Source organism: Meleagris gallopavo, chromosome 3 (genome assembly GCF_000146605.3).
Source record: "Meleagris gallopavo isolate NT-WF06-2002-E0010 breed Aviagen turkey brand Nicholas breeding stock chromosome 3, Turkey_5.1, whole genome shotgun sequence".
In the NCBI taxonomy this organism is placed as follows: Eukaryota; Metazoa; Chordata; class Aves; order Galliformes; family Phasianidae; genus Meleagris; species Meleagris gallopavo.
In genome coordinates, this window is record NC_015013.2 from 41,643,293 (window position 1) to 41,659,244 (window position 15,952).

The window sequence follows — 15,952 nt, forward strand, 5'->3', positions numbered from 1 at the left end:
ACCTTTTGCTAGTGGTTGAGCTGGAATGAGGACATCTGACTTCAAACCGAGTCGTTATTATATCACTTGTGATGAAGATTTGCGTTTTCACCTTGTAATCAATAGTTTGTAACACTGTGGGACAAATAACTGAAAGTGGGTATTGAGCGTTGAAATCCCTTAAACTGTTAAAGCAATGTACGCATGTTGTTGTCTATGCTAATTCTCCTGATGGTAGAGAGTGTAGTGGTATTTAAATACCGCTTAGCACTCTGAAAAATTATGGAAAATACACTCAAACTATGCATTGTAGGATTGTATATTTACAAATAGGAGTAAGTAAATAGTAGATAAAACAAATTTATCCAAAAGTAAACAGATAGCTTGGCTTCATTTTGATGGGCATATAAATGTTTAATTATTTTACAATTAATTTGAAAAGATATTGCAGAAATAAAATTTTGGTATTGTCTGTAAATATTTACAGCACAGGCAGGCAACATGGATATAAAGTAAAACTGCACCTGAACAGGTATGCACTGGAGCCAGAAGAATATTTCCTAGCAGTTGCACCTTGCTTTGTATTTAGCCCAAAGTAAACACAAAACACTCCATTAAGGAGATGATCTCTCTTAATGCATTCATTTGGTCACAAAAACAAGCAGATGAGCAATTAAGGCCTCCTAGGAGGTTCCTGTCCATGAATGCTTTCAGGACTGAGGTTTTAGAGTATAAACAGTGATACTTATCTTGCCGTGGATTAGCGAGCAATGGTAAGTTTCGTATCAGAAAAGGTTCTTGTATCTGTTTTCTAGCTGGTGAAATAAGATCATTTTGCTTACATGTTACTTAGGTATCCCATATCACTATTGGCATGGGGAAAAAGAAAAAAGTGATATAGAAAGAATCAGAGAATGTTTGTTCCAATTATTTTTGTAATTAAAAACAATAAAGGCTAAAAGTACACTGTTGTATTTCATTCTTTTAGGCCTTTCCCTGAGATCTGCCTGCTGCATAGCCATACGTATTAGATGACTTTGGGACTTGCATTACATCAACGATGAAGGGTTTATCTAGCAGCCGTAGTCATCATCATGGGGTTACCTGTGACCCTCCATGTGACAGCCTGCCACATCACTCGGACAGGAAGCCATATTTGTTAAACCCGGTGGACCCCCATCCTGCAGATCACCCTTATTACACTCAAAGGAACTCTTTTCAGGCAGAGTGCATGGTGCCCTACAATGATCAGATTGCCAGCAGCACGTTCCCTCGAAGACACTATAACTCCCACCATGAACTCAAGGACGAATGTGCTCTGGTTCCCCATGGAACTGCCAACAAGACTAACCGCATTCCTGCCAACCTTTTGGACCAGTTTGAGCGGCAGCTGCCTCTGAATCGGGATGGCTACCATACTCTGCAATACAAGCGAACTGCCATGGAGCACCGCAGTGACAGCCCAGGGAGGATCCGGCACCTGGTTCATTCTGTCCAAAAGCTCTTTACCAAGTCCCATTCACTGGAAGGACCATCCAAGGGGAGTGTCAATGGGAGTAAAGCGAGCCCAGAGGAGTCACAAACGATGAGGTATGGGAAGCGCAGCAAGAGTAAAGAAAGGCGATCAGAAGGTAAGCCCAGATCCAATGCATCAGGATGGTGGAGTTCAGATGACAACTTGGACAATGATGTTTGCATTTATCATGGTCCCAGTGGGGTAATGACCATGGGAAGATGCCCTGATCGTTCTTCTTCCCAATACTTCATGGAAGCCTATAACACTATTAGTGAACATACTGTGAAGTCATCCAGAAGCAATAATGATGTCAAATGCTCTACCTGTGCTAACCTGCCTGTGAATTTGGATTCCCAGTTGATGAAGAAAAGTTCTTGGTCCTCTACATTAACCGTGAGCAGAGCCCGTGAAGTTTACCAGAAAGCATCAGTTAACATGGACCAGACAGTGGTGAAGGCAGAGACGTGTCAACAGGAACGGTCATGTCAGTACCTCCAGGTATAGTGTGGAGAGCTGATTGCTGTTAACTGTGCTCTGCCATGTTACAGGTGTTTGTGGGAGATGGAGGTTAGTCTGATATTTCAGCTTTCCTGAGAGGTATCTAATCACCAAACAAGGGGTGATATGGCTGAAAATAAATTCTTTTTTTTTTATTTTATTTTATTTTTGTCAGCATTCAGTATTTCAAAGAAACAGTTTGTGTTGGTACAGGCTTAATTTTTTTCATGTGGGAAAAATAAGACCATTTGGTGTACTTTTTGCATTTATAAAGCAGTCACAGTAGGGGTACAGAGAATGTGATCTTGTAGTGCTTGTAGTTAGCATTACAATGTCAATTAACTGAAGGTTACCAGGATACAAATTCTTTGATTTCTGTAATTTCAGGATTTGACTCCATTTACTCCTTGTTTTGTTATGAAAGCTTTTGAGACCCTTTTGAGGAACTTTGAGATACCTTAATACTTTCTGCAGCAGGAAAAACCTGCTCCTTTTTGCCACTGAATATAAATTCTCATAAAATACTTATTGCAAAATGTCCAGATTTGTTTATCTGGCTATCCCTCTTTTCCATGGCTTTGAGTCAAAAATATAAAACCAAAAGGTTGAAATAATTGCTTGTTCTGATTATACATTTTAGGAGTACATCACCTACTCCCTCACAAGCTGTTTGCAGTTAATACAGCGTCACTATTTTTCACCAGTATTGTATCTTTAAATGTCAAGAATCAGATGTCTGCTCTTGGAGCTATCATACTGCCGGTGAATGTTTGTGGCAGGAACATGGATCAGAAAATATTAAGACAGTTTCATTCCTAGAAGAGCTGTGGATAGCTTTTATGCACTTTAAACAGAGCACTTATGGCACATCTAAGTGTGTGTGTACGATGGAGCAACGTTGCGGAGAGAAGAGAGAAGACCATGAGGAAAAAAGAGGTTTGCTAAGACAATTTGGTTTCATTTTACTGTAGTGGGACTGTTGTCTATTTGTATAGAAACTGTAACGAGTTTTCTCATATGGGTCCTTTAATGTCAGCTTCCACATTCTGTTGTTTAAGTCAGTATGCAGAGAAAGCGTAGGACTGAGGCATCCACATTCTAAAAAATTATCTTAAAAAGTATTAATGAATAGCATGTAAAGCAATTCTAAATGCCAGCTTCTGGGATTCTAAGCTTTGAATGTAAAGAAGAGGATCAGTGTATTTTCTGTTAATCTCTGGGGTATTGGGGTGTGGGACAAGGGGGTAATATGAGCACTCAGTATGTCTATAGCTGTTCATATGGACTGGGGAGGGACAGAGGATTCAGAATAGCCTAAGGTTGCAATTTTTTGAGATTTGCTGCATTCAGTCTCTTTTGTCTGAATTCTGTAAGGAAAAGAAATTGTTATTTTAGACTTGATTGTTGTGATTACTTCGGACCTTCAGATTTCTTTTATTGATGTTTTTGTTTATTCTTTCGATTTTCCTCTCCAGTTTTGATAAAATAGCTGAAAACTCAGTATGTGACCAGATGGCAGGAAAAGAGCAAAAAACTGTGTCAGCATTAGCTTTAAATGAACACCTCCATAGGGACTTTCAAACAATGTTTAACTGATGGGAATAGACTCCTGAAGTGAAATTAGAGGATATAATCTTTGTCTGCTTGAAATAGATGTCCAACAGCTGTCAAGAGCAGAAATTAGAATAACTAAATCCTCACTTTGTTTCTTATCCTGATTATGTTCTCACTCATACTTTTGTTGTGGTTTTCCATTTCATTTCATTTTTTCCAATTCTGTGCTTGTTTAAAAAAGTCAGGGAAGTATAACTGAATTGAAACTGTTAAAAAAAATAAATAACATCTTACTCAGATTTTGATTAGCACTGGAAATATTCAAACAGAACATGGTGGATTTAACGGAGTAGATTGGGATTATTCTTCTCCCCTGGCAGTTTAAAAAGATAACGAATGGATATAGACAGTAAAAACTCATTTTGTATTGTTGAATTCACCCCCTTGCCTTTCCCTTCACTGCATCACTCATCTTTTTAAGTTGCAAGCCCTCTGGGTCTTGGACTCTGTTTCCTTTTGTGTTTCCCTAGTGCCCATTACAATGGAGGGCAGAATACAACAGAGGCCTTTTGGCTGTCCTGTAATGTAAATATATATTAACAATGGTAGAGTATCCCTCTGTCCATGGGATGTAGAAGCATTCTGAATATCTGTTGTTTTCCCGATGACCTTCTAATCTAATCACTGTATCAAAGGACTGACGTCCTGTGTTGTTAGAACAATTAGGAATGCATTAAATGAGATAAAAGGAACTTAGCTGCAAATTCATGTCGGTACTGGACAACTCTGATAATGATTTTAATTAAACAGTGCCTCTTTGTTGCTTTATTTAACTCATTAGATGTTAAATAGATGCTTTTATCAACTCGCTTGTAATTTAAGCCATTGTTTATTGCCCAGGACATAAACTCTCTGATCCTTGAAGGAAGGCAACTATTTTGTCCATGCAAACTGTTCTTGGGACAGTAATTGGATTCACTGAAGTAGTGATGCTTTCTCAAAGTCACAGTACAAATAAATAAATAAATAAATCTTAGTCCCTTAGCTTTGACTATGTCAGAAGTCATGGATAAAATCAAGTGCATTTCTGCCTGAAACAGTTTTTACCACAAAAGTATCTGGATGAATTCTCAGTGAAAAGACATGGAAATAACAATTATCTCACTTAGTGTGATATTTTCCACAAAGCTATTCTGTGAAAGGCGCTGGCAGTTGCTCATGTTACAGATGGGCTTATTTCTCATAACTTGGAATTTGGACCGTGTGCAGCATCCTCCTGCATCGCAGCCTTCCCTTACCCCAGCAGGCTCTGCTCCCAGCTTGCTGTTGAAGTGCAGTGTCCAGCCTCTGAGTTTGAGGGGAAGGAGCAACCAGGGAGGCTTGGCTCCAGTCTGTGCCTCTGTGATTTCAGAAAGGGATACTGGCTTGTGGGATGGTTTAAAGATATTCACACAAACTTTTCCTTTCAGTGAAGTTTAAGTGTTGGAATACTTTTTCTCTCATCTCTCTCTTTCTCTTTTCAAGAATGAGGAGCTGTACAGTAGAAAGATGAGATCCTTTACTGAGCTACTTTTTATGTCAGGAAAAGTGTTTTTATTTGATAGACTTTAGACTGATATTTGTTGGACTGATTTGAAGTAAGGTGAGAAGGAACTCTTTTTTTCTCTTAGTTATTATTTAAAATGGTTTTCCTAACTTGAGATAATAATATACAAAGCAGTGGACAGCTTCCACTTCTCTAGTAGCTTCTCATTTTTAATAATTAAGATTAAGCAAAAGAAGACAAAATATAACAGTCATCTTTTTCTGCAAACAATGGAGTCTAAATGCACTAGTAGATATTTTTGACACTTTTGTTTCGCTATGAATTCATGATTATTGAAGTATTGAAGTAATAGAGTATCAAATACACAGCATAGTTTGTCTCTAATTATAATTTTGCTATTCATTATGCCCTGTGATTGCTGCTCCCTCTGTCCTTGGTCCATTTGTTAAGAGATGGAGAAGAATTCAAAGGATGACATTTTTCTTATTCCTCTTTTCTTCCAATATGAGTCGGTCATGTGTTTTCTTTTGACCCACTTTGATGAGACTGAAGTCAGCTGTGACAGATATTCAGGGCTGAGGAAGGACGTTTACTTCTGAAAGCTGAAGTGCGGTAGGTGGGGACGACTGTGCCATCATCTGAGCTCTGCATTTGCATCAAAATCCTTTGGTGGGAGACTATGGGAAATACTATAAAAACTGTAAGCCAACTTTCTGGATGTGATAAGCATTTCCTGGTTTTTCAAAGACTGGATCTGGTGGCAGACGATTCCGGTTGGTACAGTGCTCAATTTCCTTTGGGAAGGTTGATGGTAATAGGCAGGATGTCCTGTAGTGTTAAGAAACTCAAATAGTTAAAGTGACTTGCTTTCTAGTCTCAGAAAAGGTACTTCCATTGTTTCTTAGGTGACAGTGCTCGTACCGAGTCTCTTTCTGCTGTGTCCATTGGTCACCAAATATACAGTCTGACCTCATCCTAAATTGGGACACTAATAAGGATCAGGATCTGTCATAGTATTTGTTCATGTGGCATGTTTAAATTGCAGTGTTTGTCCTTGAGACACAGAAGTTCATTAGGTCTATTATCTGTGAAAGACAATCTGCATTTTCATCTGTTCTCTACTTTTGCTTCACTTGTGTTGTCTGCGATTTTGTCACCGCTATCATATTCAAATTAATCTTTCAGTATATCTTTGCATATATGTGGAAGTTGTGTTTTAATGTCCACTAATGATGATCTTCCATTTTTCAAGCATCTGAAGACCTGTGTTTTTCTCTCTTAATCTGTTATGAATTAAAAATAAATTGTCTATGATTCCTCCTGAAATTTACCAGTTGGATTTAAAAAGTATATCTGGTGCAAGTCTTTATGATGATTTAATTCAGCTCATATAGTACATATTTTTTGCAATAAAGAGAGAGAAACAATTTAAACAAGCAATTTTGAAATAAAATGCCACGTTATAACATAGTCTAGGGCATATACCAGGTAAAGGAATAATAAATGTATAGGTATTGTTAAATGTCTGTGATTTTTAAACAACTTACTAACTAGCTACATTAAAACTGAAAAAAAAAAAAATGTATTATTCACACAAAGCTAATTTATTTCCCTTTGAAAAGTGCTAAGGGATGGTTAGCATGAGTAGTGAATAAAGTTATGGAATTTGGGGGACTTGAAGGTTATAAATAAAGGAAAAAAATTGCTCATTTTTTAAAAAAAACATTAATAAAAATAGTTCTAATAAACATATTGGTTATTAGCCTACCTGCAAATGTTGCTAAGATGCCTTTACTATACTGATAGAAAAAGTAAGGAGAATATTTCAGTGCAGCTATCTTCTTCATCCTTATAGTGCATGAATTTACCTTTCCAAAAAATTGTCAGCTGAAAGAATAGAGAGAATGATATTGCTGTATATTTCACCTTAAATACTGCTGTGTTCTCATTCAGTTAATTAAAATCTGGAATGACCTTTGGCTTCTGAGTAATGCAGTAATGGAGGCCATCTAAGTACTAAGAGAGCACAATGTCAATACGTCACACTTAGCTGTGATTTTATTTGCCTGTGTTTCTTATGTTGTCATTTTCTATCCCTTGGTTTTATCCTCATTCTGTAACTTCTTTATATTGAATATACTGGCACTAATGTTATTTTTTCCAGATTAACTTGAAGAATGATTCTTAGTTCATCCTGTTAGCATTCTTATATTCTCATAGCTCATTCACCAAAGAAAATAACTCTGTCCCTTTTTTGTATTGCTGGCATACACTATAGAGGATTTGTCAACATACTTGGGTGACACTATGTTATACATATTGTTATTATCGAAAATATTTGTGAAAGCTACAGTTTCAGCTAAGTGAGTGCTTGTTATCTATTTCAGTTCCTTATGGTATAAACATAGATAAGATTTGATTCAGTCATTAATTTGACTCCTTCTTGTAGTACAAAATATCTGGAGTGTTCTAATCTGATAATTTTCATTAGAAGGAATATTGGAAGGAAAAAAATAAGATAAAAAGAAAATAAAAATGTTTATAAAAACCTTCAAGACAAATCCAGTCAAGCAAAGAGGATCATTTCAATCTACATCCGAATTCAAAATTCCTAACATTTCCTGCAGAGATTTGCAGAGTGGGTGGGAAAAAAAGCACTGAGCGGTGACATGCCTTCCTTATTCAGTGTGAAATAATAAGGAATATTTCTTCTATGTCTAGTTGTTGATTTTATTTGTTTCTTCCCTTCAAGAGTGGAATTTGTAGCACAGATCTTGAGTGGGGAATGCCACCATGTCAGGAGAGTGGTTTGAGGTATGGGCAGCTGGCAATGGTTTCTGTTTTGCTCAGCATAGACTCCTGCACTGTATCTCTTGTACAGCTAAGCTTCTATCTAGTGGTGAATTAAACAACATGAACATGACTCTTCTAGATATCTTGGACTCTATCAATTCGCTTCCCATCAGATGTGAGTCAAGACCATGACCTTGATTCAATATCCACTGAGACAGTGTTGCAGAGCAGAGGTGACAGTTTGGTGTTATTTAGAAATGTACTATTAGGACCTGAAACCAGTAATATTTCCCTAGAACTGATCAACAGCTTCTTAGCCAAATATATTTCATTGCAGTAATCCAAAAGAAAATGCCATGGAGGTTTCAGTGAAGTCTGGCCACTGTATACTAATAAGAGACAGAAGCTAATAGTCAGCTGATAATGGCAGCTTAAATGCATTAATTACAGTTGTTGCCTGTAAGAGCATAATGTTAGCAAAGCATCAGACACGTTCCAATTCTAGTCAAGCAACAGAAACAGCAGCAGGGCTTTTTCTCTCAAAATACTGTCTCTATCACATCTGTTTCTCTTCCAAGGATTCAGATTCAGCAACATGTTCTTTCATCTATGAGCCAATTTCTTGCCAGGTGATAGTGAGCTTGTAATCGTATGTTGCAAAAGAAAGGTAAAATTTCATCTCATTTAACAATTTTTTTGATGCAAGCTAGTCAGTGTATGCAGATGCTGAAGTGATTGGAAAGAGAGGTGATTCATCCCAAAGAAAGTATCTAGTGGTGAAAGAAAATTTCTCCATTCTAGTCGTGGAAAGTATCCTTTCAAAGACTGGAATTAATGTTAGCGGTCATTCTGCAGGTTCCTGCTGTCCTTGGGGGAGGAGGAATATCTCATTATAGCCAACTGCCCTGAAAGGGCTGCTGGAAGCTGCAATTGAAAGCTTCAGGAGTTTTGAGAAAGATGAAGTATGAGTATCACGGAAGTAGTTTTAATTCAAAACCTAAACTCAGTCTGTATGAACTTCAGTTTCCCTTAGATAATAGAGTCTATAGCTGTTGTTTGGTTTTCTTTCTGCAGAATATGTTTGAGGGAGGCAAACTTGGAAAGTCCTTGGTTGTAGTCAGTGTCCAAGTGTCTTTCTTTACTGTTGATTGGATTTTTACATGTAAAACAGGAGGAGAAAATTAATTTTGGAGTCCAGTTGTGGTTGTTTTGTGCAGGAGACACATTTCTTTTCTTAAGACAGGCTGTGAATCAGATTATTGAGCTAGTAATACAGAAAGCTTTTGATGAATGAAAATTACAGACTGTAAAAACAGCTGGAGTTTTTCTATGAGAATTCATACTGACTTTTCAAATTAACATTAAAGGAACTAAGATTGCAACTCTTCACAGTGCTCATCCAGGTTTGATGCAAATTGTGGGCACTCAAAACTGAGGAAATAATGCTCTGTTGAAGACAGCCATTAATATTGTTCATATAAAACTAAATTAAATGAATTTATAATAGAACTCTACTGCTGAAATCATACAAACTAGATCAGGAGCTGCTGCAGACACTGAAAATATTAAATTTATCTTAAATGGAAACATCCTTCCTGTCTCCTTTTGGAAAAGTATTTAAACTTGGTAAACACATATTGTTATTTAAGGCTTACAAGATTTCCTTTTTATTTTGTGTACTTCAGTTATTTTTAATAATGCACATTGATAGACTGAAATACTGCTTACCTTCATTGGTCTGATTAATTCCATGAGCGCTAGGAATAGGCTTAGTAAGAGGAAGATGGCAATTGAAACTTCCATAACAAGGCACAGAAGAGGCATAATAACAGCTAAGGAAACCAAATTGCATGAGTTTGAAAAATCTGCACTGAGCAGTCATTAAGCATTGTTCTTTAGTCGTGTGATTTCATTTCATTAAGTATTTGCATACTAATAGAAAGCTAAAGTTACAAGTCTACTGCTGTGAGTGATGGTTAGCCACTCCCTTCCACTCCTTGTGTTTACTTCTGTAGTCATCCCCATTGCTTTGGCAAAGCACAGGGAGAAGCCTTAATGTTTTCAGCTGCAATAAACCAAATCAAACTACAAATCAATAATGAACTTAATTTGCTATAGAGACAGTCTGTTTGCTATTTCATCCAGTAAGGTAAGCTAATAACAATTCTGGGGAGAGAGGGGGGGAAAGGAAACTAGATATTCTAATTCTTATTCTTTAGAGCTTGAATATAACGTTTTCTTTATCTTTGTCCTTTTGTGCTAGGTTTATTTCACATACCATCAAGTGCGAGCTTCTGCAATGAATATCTGAAAACTGTGGAGCCACTATACTTATTTGCTTAGTTTCTTTATTCAGGGACTTAGATTAGCTATTAGGGAAAGAAAAAATAAAATAAAAAGCTTAAAGGAATTGGTCAATGATTTCAGCTAGGCAGAGTTGATTTTTCAGTCTAGTCTGGCTAATGACAAAGTGTGACCACTTCCAGAGGACCATAAATTCAGTTAAACAGCAGGACAGATAACCAATACACTGAATGAGGGTGAATCCAGGTGTGATACTGGCTAGTGGCAGCATGTTATCTCCGTACTCTTCTGTTTACAAAACTTGTATTTCATTGAATTAAAAGAATATATAGTCAGACTCAGTCTTCATATTTGTAACAATTATTTTATTTCAAAGTGCCTATCAGAGAACTGAAGTCATAGTTTTCAGTAAGTTGTCTGGCTCAGTGGCTATTGCTGTATATTCTGTGTGTATTTCAAGTAATACGGGTTTTCTGTTTCACTGGGCTGTTATATATAATTAAAGCACACTCTTGATTTTTAGATTTGTAAAGAAGTAACTGTATATGATCTTAAAGACCAGAATGAAATGTTTCCAGGATCTTTTTTACTTCAATAGTGTGAATAATAATAATTCTATTTTAATAAAAAACAATGATGTTCATTGTTAGATCTGAGTTTAGTTCTTTCCCTTTTTTCATAAGAGTAGAAACAATCATACGAGTGAGTTCTGTTTGATATTCTGATACTGAAAAAATGAGATTGCCAAGGTAATTGGATAACTCAATTTTCTTAAAAGCATGAAACAGCTTTATCTCAGGTGTGTCAATCTTAATGCCATTAATCTTCTGAGGCAGCTGTTACCATGCATATGCACTTGCATGCAGCATAGTGTGTGACCTTGCAAGATAGAATTGTGGCCATTCAAAGTAAGAGCCTGTGGGAAAATCTCAGCAACCCTCCTGAGTGGAAAAAAATGAAAAGGAGGCTGACATAAGTAATTCCCGCAGTGTTTTTCTAGCTCAGCAGAAGGAACTGTGCTACAGTATGTTTAGTACCATATATACAAACTGAATGCAAGAAATAATATGATCAATTATATTTTCTTAATTAGTATTTTAAAGAGGGCTTTATGTTTTTCTTCTTTCCCATAATGCAAATGCTTTACTGTTGACAGTAAATTGCATTGCCTACTGTAAGCTGCTACAGCCATTCATATTGCCACCAAAGAAAGCAGCTCTGAAAATCAGGTCAGTTCTTTTATCAAGTGTTGCTCAAGGTATTTGTCTGTAGACACCGAAGTATAAAAAACATTTGCGTTATTTTATGTCTCTATTTTCTAAACAGAGAAATAACTATAATAAGAAATGCTGAGCTTTAAGGATTGTTTTATCCTACCCAAGAAATACACAGATAGTGCTTTAAGATCCTTTCAGACAAAGCACAGTTGAGGCAAAGATCAACTACTTGTAAAACTTGCATTTCTTTACCTTGCAAGTGCTCTCATACAGTTACACGATGGCTCACTGTTTCCTCCTAATCCATCTTCTGAAATCAGGATTTCCAGCTCTTGTGAAATTGACATAAAAGAGGAATTGCGTCCACATTTCTTTCCCTATTATTCCTTTAAATAGTGAAACCTTATCAGGGGAAAAAGAAAATAAATAAGAAATGCTGAACTTTAAATATCCTCATATCTGCAGTAACACTGGGTGAACTGTTTAACTGACGTAGCAGACACCTCATACCCTCCACCTTTGGAATCAAATTTCCATTACTGTGTTTTGCTGCACCTTTAAAAGGCAGAAGATCTACTGAAATGATAGTGTGCTGTTATTTATAAGCTGCCCTACTTCCCTGAGCAAGCAGAGCTTGAACTGGAGACTTCCTCCTGATCATCTTGTACAATTTGTGCAGCTAGAGGCTTTAAAGCTCATCATAGGGCACTTCTATCTATCTGCAGTGTGTGCATGTGTAAATTTTTGTGGCAAATTCATTGCAAACAGCTTTCAAAACATGGCCTGTTGTATCTAAATCCTTTTGAGAAGCTTTGGGATTAAAAGTAATGTACTTTTCTACGGGATTATTGATAACAGAATTTAGGAATTCCAGAGTTATCGTGCCCACAGAAGCTATATCTCATCAGTACTGCAGCTATAAACTACAGCACTAAATTTATTTGGTTGTCTATAATGTAATACAACTACATGTTCACCTTGCCTGAATTATGGGTGCTGTGTGAGCGCTGTAACTTTATTTCCTCTAGCTTTTGCTCAGGTAAGGATACCAACCCTCATGTGATACTAACACGTTTTATTTACCAATTAAAGACTGATTCAAAATTTCTTTTAATGAGAAATGGCACAAATCTTTAACTAAAGGATAATGAATAAAACATTAAACAGATAAAAGTACATGTCCTATGAGAAGTCATGGATTCTCTAATATGCTCTTACTTGGCCATGAAATACCTTCCTGAAAAGTGAAGTGACTGGATTTCAAATCCTGAGTGAAGGCCAATCATTTCATCAAAATGTCAGCAAAGCTTGGTTTTTCTCTCTTAACTCACTTTTTGTATGAGTGACTTGAAAAGCCAAGGCTGACAAGCAGGAGCTGTAGGCTCTTAAGTGTATATGGGGGCTGTTACAAATAAAGATTGAACTTCCTTTGTTTGCTGATGCTGTAGGCCCAGAACCAATGCAAGAATCAGTGCTAGAGGAGGAGTGCAAAATGTTCCATGCTCTTGTACGTCAAAAATCAAAACCACTACCAAGTACTATATTCATTTGCACATTGCAAAGATGCACACATCAAACAAGGGTATCATCAGCTTTCCTGATCTGAGGCCTAGACGTAAACTCAGAAGTCCTAGAAGTAAAACACTGTATTTGTCTTTTTACTTGAAAAGGAAATTTATCAAGGCAGTCCATTCAGTCCTCCAATGTGTTCTGAAAATACTTTGTGCTCTCAGTCTGTAGACTTTAGAGTTTTCAGTCTTCCCTTTACTAGAAGGATATTTTAGATGTTCTTAAGTGTATTTATTCAATTATTTCCTATAAATACAGAACTCTGTATACATTTGCTCAGTAAGAAATGAACTTGACTGAACATATATTCTTGCCTTACAGAACATATATTCTTGAAGACCATGGAAGACCATGGAAATATTTCTGGGGGGGGGGGGGATACGGGAGAGAAGAGAGGAAAGAAATGTATAGAAGGAAGAAAATGGAAAAAAAAAAGTAACAAATTTTGCATGTTGCTGGAACATAAGAATGTAAATGCTTCACAGAAGTAGTGTTTCCAGAATAATTAACTAAATGGTATTTGAGGGGGGAAAAAAAGAGGCATTTTAGTTTAAAAAAATATGAGGAAAAAATCTGGTTAAATAAAAATAGGAGTAGTTGAGAAGTCTGAGTCTTGAAACAGAACACAGAATCATAAGAAAACATATTGATAAAGATATAAAATAGATTACGCTTTCAGGATTAAATCTTGAGGAATCAAAGGAAAAAGTTAGGGGTTCAAGTGAGTTTAGCAGGGCCAGCCTTGACCAAGAATGATTTGGGAGAATAAAAGAGAACTTGGGCTGAGCCCGAGAGAAAAGAATTCTGAGGTTCAAGGAAGGCTGTAAAACCTGATGTTAGCAGCAGAAAACAGCCAACAAAGGAAGAATTTTGGTGAGGTCTTGAGCTTGTCATCAGACGGGAACAAAGCAATGGTGTAGCTTATTTGGTCAATTATAATCATTAATAAGCCCATGAATACCTAGAGCCATCCATTTTTTTCTTTGTTCACAGAGTTTTTTTGGATTACAGTTTGTGTGAGAACAGTTTGAATTTGATGCCATAAAATATGACTTACATTGCCAGTAAAATGTGAAAGGAATTATAGCCTCTGGACTTATGTTTGCAGTGGGTATCAACAACCAAGCTGTTCGCAAACAGTTCAGTATTCCAGTTACAAACATGCTGGAGTGTAAATGCTATGGCTGAAGCTTATGAAGCAATGGATACACAAGATATTCACTAGGAGTTAAATGTTGCTGCTCATAGAAAGGAAACATTTAGTGATTATCTTGGTAAGTGGTGGTGGTATTTATAAACTGTAGGACAGATTTTAAAAAGCCAGATTTGAGGTTGTTTAATATGGATTATCAGCAAAGTGGCAAACAAATGTAAAGTTGTAACCAGTATTATTTAAATCAAACATAAAATATATTTACCAAAGAAGTGTTATTTCAGTTTCACCTTTACTATTAAAAAGGGTTCTAAAATAACTTCAGGACAAATTTTCAGGAGTCCTGCTCTACAGTATGTTCTTTCTGCTGCTGCGGAAAAGGAAAAGGGAAAGGTGTTGGTTTGTGATAGTCAGAAGCCCCAAAAGCAGTGGAAGGGAAAGGATAGGTGGGCAAGAGAACTGCGCTCTTGGGTTGTTCCCTGCTGTGTCCCTAAATCTCGTGAACACACATTCCCAATGTTTCAGATTTCCACAGCAAAGAATGGGCAATACAAACTTCAGATCAAGAGGAATACTGAATATAAGTAAAGCAAAGTAAAAGAAAAGAATAGAGAGTTGTATGGCTCAGATATTCAGACTAACGTAATTCAAAAAGAGGATCTGTATGCACTGATGAAGGTCTAGTTAATCTAATTATGGTATAGAAGTGATAGTATTATAACTTCACAGTTGCAAACCTAATTTTGTGATTCTTGAGACATAGTGACTTTAAGTGTGTCTTGAACCAAAAATCAGTGTGGCATGTTTGGATTTACATCTGAAAAGACTGCAATTTAAATTCATATTTCATCTTTTTGTGCCTTGTCAAGAATACCCTGATCTAGTTTGTAAATCCTTTGAATGAAAATGGTAGTTGCCAAAGAAAAATAGGGATCCTCCACCGCAAATGGCATTCCTCAGTTAAATGGGACTGAAAATGGACCACTGCCCATGTGAATTTTTATAATGTTTCTGTGGTATCTTAGCATGATCAAATCTTGCTGTGAAACTGCATCACAGAGAAGTATATTAATAAAAGTATTGGGTTTATAACTGCAGGTTCCTCAAGATGAATGGTCTGGATACACTCCACGAAGCAAAGATGATGAGATTCCCTGCCGGCGGATGCGTAGTGGCAGTTACATCAAAGCCATGGGGGATGATGACAGTGGAGACTCAGACACAAGTCCAAAGCCATCTCCAAAGATTGCTGCACGGAGAGAGAGCTATCTCAAGGCCACCCAGCCATCCCTTACAGAGCTCACCACCCTCAAGTAAGTCAATCTTTTTCTACATCATTTAAAGCTCTTCAATCAGACGTATATTGTCTGTTCATCTTTGATTCTGCTATTCACTTTTGGACACGAGTTAAGGAAAATTGTGATCATAATTACCTTTGGCTTGAGGGTAGACTTGACCGTGTATTTCAGTGTTATTTTGCAAAGGGACTCAACTGCCTGCACCTTGACTTTGCAAAGTATTTCTTCCTGTTACTGCTAACTGAAGATGCTCAAGTGTTTACAGTAGGTCTGTTCTTTGAATATGTTGTTGAATTACAGCTTACACCTGCAGAAGCTTTATGTAACTGTGTGCTTATATATACTCTACATGAATACCACACGTAAAATTAGCTCAAAGCTAGTCTTTGCAACTCATCAGAGGGTATCTGACAGTTAATTAAAAAGAACAATGGCTTTCTGAAAATAGACAAATCCGTAGTTTCCACTCCTCAGTCCATTTGGAATTGCACTGCTTATTTGGTGGAAAAAACATAAACAACACTG

At 36.8% G+C, this 15,952-nt stretch overlaps 1 protein-coding gene across 2 annotated transcripts; it reads left to right on the forward strand.

Annotated features, from left to right (window-relative positions):
- The first annotated feature begins 966 nt into the window (after positions 1–966).
- LOC104910252 (disks large-associated protein 1-like) lies at positions 967–15,486 on the forward strand. 2 transcript variants are annotated; one of them, XM_031552814.1, is made up of 2 exons: positions 967–1,993; positions 15,228–15,486. In XM_031552814.1, exons 1-2 carry the CDS (start codon positions 1,040–1,042, stop codon positions 15,444–15,446), a joined length of 1,173 nt encoding a protein of 390 aa, XP_031408674.1. In that variant the 5' UTR covers positions 967–1,039; the 3' UTR covers positions 15,447–15,486. The 2 variants fall into 2 exon arrangements, with proteins under 2 accessions (XP_031408674.1, XP_019469474.1); XM_019613929.1 differs by lacking the exon at positions 15,228–15,486 and adding an exon at positions 2,634–5,144.
- Positions 15,487–15,952: the final 466 nt, after the last annotated feature.

Excerpts from the sequence above, each read along its gene's own strand:
- LOC104910252 (XM_031552814.1), top strand. The coding sequence starts at position 1,040 with ATGAAGGGTTTATCTAGCAGCCGTAGTCATCATCATGGGGTTACCTGT. Across the intron at positions 1,994-15,227 it reads GGTCATGTCAGTACCTCCAG|GTTCCTCAAGATGAATGGTC; the intron begins GTATAGTGTGGA and ends TTATAACTGCAG.